Below are 10,019 nucleotides of genomic sequence, written 5' to 3'. Positions count from 1 at the left end.
TGGATCAGAGCAGTGATCCACTTAGTGTCCAACTGTATGTGGACCAACTCAGGGAGGCCAGCAATAGGGCATAATCTCTATGCATCTCCTCTGAATAGGATCCATTGGGGTCCATTTCATAAAATCTGGGTATAGTCTACACAGGACGTTTTACCCACTCCCAGTTCAAAGGAATCCCTGCAGTCTACACTGAATTCAATTTCCACTTTGATTTGGGGCGCTTCAAATGTTCTCTTTGCAACAAGCATGATTGATTCGTGGTGACTCTACCTTTCCCCCGCGATATCCAGGAGTGGATATAAGCCTCGATATTTGAAAGACCACTATGAGTAAACGTGTAACCGGCTCCTTTTTGCAAATTAACTTGCCTGGGCGCAAGGGAGTCTTCCCTGATTGGCCAGGGCGTCAGTTCAAGGACTTCCTGGTTCTGAGTTGCAAGGCTTCCCTTAAAGTGACTGTGCTCCAGAAGCCCTAACTTCTCTCAGCAGAGATTTGCCTCTTGGATTTATTCCCCTTCCTCTGCTGTCTCCAATCCCCCCCCCCTTCAAGAAAAGAAAAAAAGAGCCTCCTGCTGCCCTTGACTTCCCTCCCCATTCTGAGCTTCTCCAATCAAGTACAATGGGAGGGGGGATAGAAGAAGATCCGAGTTCAAATCGATCTGAATTCAGCAGGATCCTCATTTCTAACTTCTAGCATTGCTGTCAGAGACATGTCTTCATGAGATTGGGGGTTATTTGTTTCAAGGGAAGTCAAATGAAACCAGCTGCCCAGATGTTCTGCAGAAGTAACCCTCAGCCATTGCTAGGGCTCAGCCTTGCCCGGATCCTTTCGCAACCATCTCCCCCTCTTCCAAGTCCTTGCTAGCACCCACTCATCACATCCTCATCTAGCTTCTCCAGCTAGCCTGCCAGTCTTCACTGCTGCTCAGAATTGCTTAATGGCGGAGAGGGGAGGGGAGCAAGGCACCACAACTCCTCAATCTTTTATAGCCCTTAAAGGGTTTAATTCAGATCTGGAATAAGCCTCTAACCCAAGTGAAGATTTGTAGATGGATTTTGCAAAGCTGCAGCCAACAATCAGAATGGCCTTATCCCTCAGGCCCTTACCCTTTCTTTGCTCCCAGCAGGCACCCTCTCCCACCCATGGCTGGCCGGCTCCCATCCAATGCTCAGCTCATCCCAGGAACCACAGCTCTCAGGCTCCCACCGTAAGTATTTCCAAGGTGTCACGTGTTTCTCCCAGTTCCCTTATTTGCCTCTTTTAACACCCCCCCCTTTCCCCTTGTTCCTCAGTCCACTGCTTTGAATTGATCTGTCCAAATGCCAGGGAAGAACACGACAAGCCGCATCTGATGTTCCCTTTACCTTTTCTTGGCTGCACTTTTAAAGCTCTCTAAGTTGCCTGTGCACGGGTTTTATCAGACGCTCCACAAATAGCTCTCCCCACTCCTCCTATTCAACTTCTGGGCCTCCGTCTGGCATTTATGAGAACACATCGGTGCCAAGAGAATAATGGGGCCAGCCACTGCCTGGAACTGGGAGTGAGAGGAAAGCAGTGATGAGTAGGGCTTTCTGCTGGTGGGTTCTTTCCGAATGTTCAGAAAGAGAAAGTAACAGTCCCTGTTAAGCTTGAGCCAGGGAAGAAGAGCAAAAGACCTACCTACGCTTGGAAAGTTTATGACAAACTGGAAGGAGGGGGGAGGCACTGCCTTATTCAGCGACCACTTACCTTTGTTAAGTAGCAATGGGACAGTCATCTGGCCCTTGGATGGAAATGCTGCTAGCTAGGATTGCTGATCTCTAGGTGAGGCCTGGACATCTCCTCAAATGACATCTCCAGACCACAGAAGTCAGTTGCCATGGAGACTCATCCCTTTCCAGGCTTCACCCCCAGACCTCCAAGAATTTCCCAACACAGAGCTGGCAACTGTAGACTCCTGAACATTTATGGAGCCATGGAGCAAGGCTCTTCCAAACTGGGAGAACAAGGAAATCAGGTGGAAAACAAGAGAGCCCTCTGACGTTATCTAGATAGAGCCTTTGCAGTAAGATGTTTCTGACACCTGCCTCTCCTACTTCTACTACAAGTTGTTGGGATAGACCAAATTATTCATCTGTGAGGCTGAAGCCTATTTTTCTCAGAAATCCAGGGAGGGACTTTATTAGACTTTTTAAAACTAACACAGAGTCAGAGAGAGTGCAGTGGGGAAAAAAATCTCAGCTCTCTAACTGTTTCACTGGCCATTGTCGCCTAGAGCAGGGGTAGTCGACCTGTGGTCCTCCAGATGTTCATGGACTACAATTCCCATGAGCCCCTGCCAGCATTTGCTGGCAGGGGCTCATGGGAAATGTAGTCAATTGACATCTGGAGGACCACAGGTTGACTACTCCTGGCCTAGAGTGACAAATTAGGGCCAGGGAGAAACTGGTTCAAATCTCCATTCTGCCATGAAAAGTTACTGCCTATAGTCACATACTCTGACTCTAACCTACCTCAGAGGTTTGTTGTGAGGTAAAATGGAGAAGAGGAGAACAGCATAAGCCACTTTGGGTGCCCACTAGGGAGAAAGCCAGGTCAGCACTCTTCTGAGAAAGGTAATGATATGCGTCTCACTTGCCTCAAAAGCTCCTTGCTGGGGCTGCCATGTCAGCTGCAAACTGATGGCACTTAAGTATATGCTACAATGCCTTTTAAGAGCCTCTTGTGGCGCAGAGTGGTAAGGCAGCAGACATGCAGTCTGAAAGCTCTGCCCATGAGGCTGGGAGTTCGATCCCAGCAGCTGGCTCAAGGTTAACTCAGCCTTCCATCCTTCCGAGGTCGGTCAAATGAGTACTCAGCTTGCTGGGGGATAAATGGTAATGACTGGGGAAGGCACTGGCAAACTACCCCGTACTGAGTCTGCCATGAAAACGCCAGAGGGTGTCACCCCAAGGGTCAGACATGACCTGGTGCTTGCACATTGGATACCTTTACCTTTACCTTACAATGCCTTTAATCTACACCTGACACTAATCTCATTGCAGTGTTTTGGATGAACTGAAGTGTCTAACCTGTCTTCAAAGACAGCTCCATGTAGAAAGCACTACAGGGGACAAAGATGGAAGCCCTGAGAACATGCACAACTGGCAAATACTGCCTTTGGGACTGGGAGGCCTATATGTTGGGGAGCCAGGTGAAACTGGTTGCATTTATTTTTTTCCCCCTTATAGTCCACCTTAGCTCGAGAACCGAGAAAACTGTCATTGCTCACGAAAACTGTCATTGGATCCTGTTACCTATTTCCACTCATGCAAAGCCTGGCACTCACAGGAGAACACTGCTCTAAATGCATGTTTGTGAAATAATTTTAATCTGTAATTGAATACAGCAGCTAATGAGTTCATTTTCGAGGCGAGACATGTAATGTGCTCACAACTGTGCTAGAATTGTGCCATGTGCAGCGCACCCACTTGTGAAACGACCCATGTGTTCATGGAGACCTTGACATGAACTCTGCTGATGTTTCATTGGATACGAACTTGTCCCATAGTGTCAAGCAAAAGTAATTATCCTACCAATAAGGCTCAGAGTTCTGTATACTCTGGCAATGATGTTACTGTGTGGAGCCAGAGCATGGTATTCTGCTGGTCAAAGATGATCTGGCATTGGCCATGCACTGGAAAGCAATATTCAAAGACTCAATAGGTACAGCTAGAGGGCTACTGGAAGGAAAAGACCAGGAAAAACAAAGCCAGTGTTATAAGCCGGTTTACATCGAACGATAGCTCTCCCTCCCAGTTGCTGTCAAAGGCCTAAGTACAGATGAGGAAAGTGGGTAACTTTATGCGTCATCCGATGCTCCCTTCCCTTGCCCCCGCCTTGCTTCCTCTGCTTCACTTACGATTAAAAGACAATCAGGAGATTGCCATTCCTTTGCTCCCTTTGGACCATTTATTATTATAAGTGGGTTTTCTGACTTTTTGAAATGTAATTTCTACAGATAACAGAGGATGAAAGGGCGTCCTGCGTTTTTCAGAAGTCACTGGTCAATCATTAATCCCGTGTGGCTTTTCCTCCTATCACTCCAACCCACACCAAGACCAGCATACAAGGACCCAGGATCCAGGACAGAGATGGACAGGAGCAGATAGAAAGAAGAGGCGCCACACACCCCAGGGCTGTTCATCACGAGATGGGGGACTAGACGAGCAGAGCGATGAGCAGGGAGAGAAAAACAGCAAGCCGCTGATGAGACACCTGAAGCTGAAAGAGACCAGTAGCAGCGAAAATGATCTCAGTTGGCCTCCAGCTTGTGGGGTATGTCCTTGGGCTCTTGGGTTTGTTGGGTACATCGATAGCCATGCTCTTGCCCAACTGGAGAACAAACTCCTACATCGGCTCAAGCATTGTTACAGCAGTTGGCTTCTCCAAGGGGCTCTGGATGGAGTGTGCAACCCAAAGCACAGGCATCACCCAATGTGATATCTACAACTCTCTGCTCAGCTTGCCTTCTAACATCCAAGTGGCCCAGGCCCTGATGGTCACTTCCATTGCAGTCTCCCTGCTGGCATCTGTCATCAGTGTCATGGGGATGAGATGCACCATCTTCTCCCAGGGCTCCCCAGTCAAGGACCGGATAGCTGTGTTTGGAGGGGTGGCCTTTGTGGTTGGGGGATTGCTCTGCTTCATCCCTGTGGTGTGGAATATCCATACCATCCTCCGTGACTTCTACAACCCCGTTGTCCCTGAGAGCTTGAAGTATGAGATTGGGGAAGCTCTCTACCTGGGCATCCTCTCCTCCCTGATCTCCCTCATCGGCGGCTTTATCCTGTGTGCCTCTTGCCCCCCTCGGGAGCCGCGGGCAGTCCGTTATAGTCCTTACCATGCTAGAACCTTGGGTGGAAGGAACTCACCAGCCCCCGACCAAAAGGCCAAGAGCGAGTTCAGTGCTTATAATCTGACTGGCTACGTGTGACAGCAACTGGCAGCCAAGGATGCCCAAGGAGCACCCCTGCTGCCCTCTCGTCAGGTAGATGAACTGAACAGGTAAGCAGGAGACATGCCTGTTCTTCCTACCCTCTTCCCCATGAGGCACAACTTACCACGCAAGCCACGTTTTCTCCCAGCCCCTGCTGACGGCTCCACATGGTGTGTTGTTTGAACATCGACCTCTGGTTCTTTGAGGACATCAAAGCTAAATCGCCTTTGGGGAGAAGCTGTTCTTGCATCCTGAGGAGCCCAGATGATGTGAATCACGTTGAGCATCAAGTCAACAAGCTGCTAGTGATCAGCCTCGAACAGGCGTGTCAGAGACATCTGCCAAACTCCAGTGGCCATTGCATGCTTCATGGACATACTGGGCTGGCCAGTCCTTTACAGAAGATGTCGGAATGGAGGGAGGGTGGGAGAGGAGCAGGAATCTGAACAGCTGGGTGGAATTTGCAACTCTGAAGGGAGTTTTGTGTATCTCAGTAGAGGGGGAGAGAGAAATGCTGGCTTGAGCTGTAATCCAGGAAGAAATGCAGTCAATGGAACTGTCAGTGCAACTGCCTGTACAGAGGGTGACTGTGAAAGAGGTGCCTTCTCACCCTTGGCAGAATCCCAGCATCCCCCCCTCCCCATGCAGCCAGACTAGTCAGCCATGTGCCCCTTTGCATGGAAGGAGGTGCTTCCTTAGCAGCCCATTTCAAAGGGGGAGGCATGAAGCACCCATTAGTAAAAAAAAAAAATGTCTGATCTTGCTGTGTTAGTTTAACCTTGGCTTTGAAGAGTTGTGCTTCTAGCATGTGGGTGGGGGGAACACACCGACCTTGGCACATGGAACATTTCTTTAAAAATGTAAAAACCAAACTCTGAAAGGAGACAGATTGAAGGCTTTTTTACTTTGTTATAAAAGTTCTGAATCTACCGTCTCCAAACATGCTATTCAAGAGAAAAATAAAACTGTCCTTCATGAAACTGACTTTTAAACTTGATGCACTTTTCAGGACTGACTTCTAAACTTATTGTACTTTTGGGGACTCATATTATTCCATATTATTCTGCCTGTCTCCAATATATAATGCATAAATTTCACACCAGTTAATTGAAAGTTTATATATTATTTTCAGGTTTAGTATTCATAACTATAGAGGACTACTGAGCAACAGAATACATTCCCTGGCCATTCCATACCTTATGCAGAGATAAACCAGTCTCCTAGAATATTTTTAAACTTATTTTTCTGTTTCTCAGTAAAATAATAATTTGTATATCCGTCATAATAAATCATCTTTTGGTTTTGTAATTGGCTGTTTGAACTCCTTCGTTTCTCTTAAAATTCCATCGTCCATGGTGACATACATCTTTAGTCATGAAACCGATCGGTAACATAGACTAATAAATTTAGAGTCCAGTGGCACTTTTAAGACCAACAAAGTTTTATTAAAGGTATGAGTTTTCATGTGCACGCACACTTCCTCAGATGCAATATAGTAGCCATTGAATGTACTTTTTAAAGAAACCTTTATTTACAGAAAATGTTGGTTCCTTCAACTACTTCACAGGGTGTCTGTTGTGGGGAGAGGAAGGGAAATGAGTTCATAAGCAACTTTGGAACAACTTTGGATAGTGAAAAGGAGGGTATTAAAAAAACCAGCTCATATTGCCGAATAATTAGAAATCACATTTATTTCTCATATTTTTATCATGATGAGCTTCAATTGGGGACATAAGTGGAGAATTTGGAGGGATCAATACGTTCTGATGTGTAAATTATAATCTCAAAAGTCCATCTCTAATTATATTCTCCTCTCTTTTGATAGAATAGTTTTGGTTGATTTCCTGATATGTAAATAGTTGTATAAACCTTCATCTGATTCAAGCTTTACTATTCTTTGTCCTGGATTTTTAATCCAGTCCAATATCCAGACTAAACCCGCTGCTTGATAATATAATTTTAATTTAGAATTGCTAATCCTCCTCTGTTTTTCTCTTGGCGTGTTTTAAAATTTATTTTGGTTTCTTGTCATCTCAGATAAATTTATTTATCTGTCTTTGCTACCCTGTTCATGTTATTTATTCTATATGTATAGGTAACATTTGAAATTAAAAAATAATTTTGGCAATACATTCATTTTGATTCCTGAAATTCTATCCAGCCACAAAATTTTAAATTTTGTCCATCTGGAAAAGTCTGCATGTATCAGTTTCCAGGTGTTATGATAATTATTTTGAAAATATTACAGTTTTGTCTAGTCACATTTATCCCCAAACATTTAATAGAATTGGTCGCTACTATGCATTCTGTACTCTTTATATCTTTTTGTTGTTGTAGCATTAAAATTTTTATAATTTTTGTTTTCTTAAATTTATATACTGTAACAATTTTTCTGGATCCAAAACTGTTAAAAACACATTGTCCGCATAACTTTTCATTTTAAATTCTAAATCATACACTTTTATTTCTTTGATTCTTCGGTTGTCTCCTCTTTTTAAATAAAATCTCTATTGCTAAGATAAATAATAGAGGAGATAGGGACATCCCTGAAATGTTCCTTTTTTGATCAAAACTGTTTCTATTAATATTATATTTATTAAACCATTTGCTTATTGGTTTGAGTGTATTCTTTACATCCAGTTCCAGAATTCTGGGCTGCAACCAACATTCTAGAGTACATTCAGTGGAAAAAAAAGCCAGATTTTCAAACACCTTCTCTTTATCTAAAAATTAAAATTCTGCTTTCTTCTTTTTTCTTGTTCAGAAATACAATTGCTTCTATTAGAAATCATATATTATCTTTAATATACCTCACTGGTACAAAGCCTGTTTGATCAACATGTATTAAATTTGGTATGCATTTTCTTAATCTTTCGGCCATTATTGGCACCCGCCCAAAAAAAAATTGTAATCTACATTCAGTAAAGGGATAAGTCTGCACGACTGTGATAGCTTTGCATCACTGCCTTCTTTATAAATGAACATTATGCCACGTCTTTCCTTCTTTTGTCTCATGCATAACTTTTTGCAAAGACTTTATTAAGACTTCTTTAAAATGTTTGTAATACAGTGCTGTCAGCTTTTTGTCCTTTTTAATATTTTTATATTGCCTTGGAGACTTCTTGAATTGTTATTTTTAATTTTTACATTCTTTTATCTTCTGGTATTAATTCCTATATTTTAAATATTTTCTTATGCCATTTTCTGAAACAGACTTTATAGAGCCCTGAGAGAGAACTGGTACATTGTTCTTGTATTTATTTTTCTGCATATGTGATTTGATTTCCTTTCTTTATACACATTATTACTCTCTTTTTTCCCTTTCTTAAGACAGCATATCAAATATCTGCCAGGTTTATCTGCACGTTCAAAATGTCTTTGATTAAATTTTTTTGAATTTTTTCTGTACCCCTTCCAATTCTAACATCTAACTGATTTTTGTCTGATTTCTATTAGTATATCTTTGTTGGAATTTTTAATGCTTTTGCTCCAATCTCTCAAATTTTTCTACTAATATCTTGGTTTGTTCTGGGTTCCGCCCCTTTTTATTTTTTAATTGGCAGCAGCTGCTAATAAGATTCCTCTAATGAAAGCTTTATTTGCTTCTCAATTTGCAGCTGAGGACATCCCTTCTGTATTATTTATTGTTTTTTAATTATTCCAAATCTTGTTTATAATATCATATTGTAGCAGAAAACCATTGTTTAATCTCCATCTTCCTCTTGATTTTCTGTTCCATTGCCAAACAACCCCTTTAGATCTATGATCTGCAAATATTTTCTGTTGAATCTCTGATTTATTTAGATTAATTCAATTTTATGCTGATAAGAAACCCACAGAAAGAAGACATATGAACATATTTTAAATGATAATAATAGGTAAAGTATATCTTGCTTCAGTCTTAAACAAAACGTTCAGAGAAGCTATTTATATAAACAAACCACAATTAGAAGTAATAGAAGAATTGATTTAAGAATTTTTTAAGAAAGACTTCTAAAAGGCAAGGTCTAGCAACAATATATGTGCCAAACAATGAAAAAATTAAATTTTGGGAGAATTCTTTTCAAACTCTGCTAGAATTTTAAGATGAAGATACCGTGGTTTTTGGAAACATGAAGAGAGTTTTAGATCCAAGGATAGATCCTAAATGTGTGAAATTACCAAAAATGTATTCCTATATTGGGAAATGCTGAAATTAGAAGACACCTGTAGGATCAAACATTCAGAAGATAGAGATTTCAAAGGTATTCAAGAACAGACATGTGTTGGATATCAAAAAATTTAACCATGAGTTTGTGACATTTCTATGTGTAACTCAAACTCATCTGCCAATGTAACATTTAGACTTAATAATGTGCTGTCCACATACAACAAACAGATCTGTCCTTGGGCAAAAGAATAAATAGATAGAAAATTGACATTAAAAAACAACTACTTCCAGAAACTCAGAACAGAACATTTCCATCTACCAGGACATTCTGTTGCTGACCTGAAAATCATAATTGGTCAAGAAAAGGACTTCAAAGAGGATGTTCCAATGAGAAACTGTTTAACTAGCGGATTCAGGTGGGTAGTCACGTAGGTTTGAAGTAGTGGAACAAAGTTCGAATCCAGTGGCAACTTTAAGATCAAAAAAGTGTTATTCAGGATATAAGCTTTTATGTGTATGCACGCATCTCCCAGTAAATTGAAATGGACCTTGCCAGTCCATACACTCTCTGCCTATATGTATGGACTGGCAACTTCCATTTCAATGGTTCTGAAGAAGAATGCATGCACACAAACACTTATCTGAATATCTGAATCTGAACATATAAATAAAACAGGAAGGGGGGAGGAGTTATGACTCATCATCTAATTGCCAGTCAGGTAGGCTGTCCCGTCCCTGGTTGGCTGTCCATCCAACAAACGGCCTATCAGGTAGAATGTCCTGTCTTGTCTAAACTTCCTTAGCATAAAAAAGAAAACAACTAATATTTTAAATTTGAGTCCGCTCAGGGAGTGTCATCCTCTTTGAGGGCTACAACAAAATTTGAGCCCAATGGCACCTTTAAGTAAGGTG

General features: G+C 42.0%; 1 protein-coding gene across 1 annotated transcript; it reads left to right on the top strand.

Annotated features, from left to right (window-relative positions):
- The first annotated feature begins 4,037 nt into the window (after positions 1–4,037).
- Positions 4,038–7,571, top strand: CLDN2 (claudin 2). Its single transcript, XM_077308152.1, has one exon. The coding sequence runs from the start codon at positions 4,268–4,270 to the stop codon at positions 4,952–4,954; it is 687 nt and encodes a 228-aa protein (XP_077164267.1). The 5' UTR covers positions 4,038–4,267; the 3' UTR covers positions 4,955–7,571.
- The last annotated feature ends 2,448 nt before the right edge of the window (positions 7,572–10,019 follow it).

Source organism: Paroedura picta, chromosome 13 (genome assembly GCF_049243985.1).
Source record: "Paroedura picta isolate Pp20150507F chromosome 13, Ppicta_v3.0, whole genome shotgun sequence".
NCBI classification, from domain to species: Eukaryota; Metazoa; Chordata; class Lepidosauria; order Squamata; family Gekkonidae; genus Paroedura; species Paroedura picta.
Note: the sequence above shows the minus strand (reverse complement) of the source record. Positions and strands in the feature narration are given on the sequence as shown.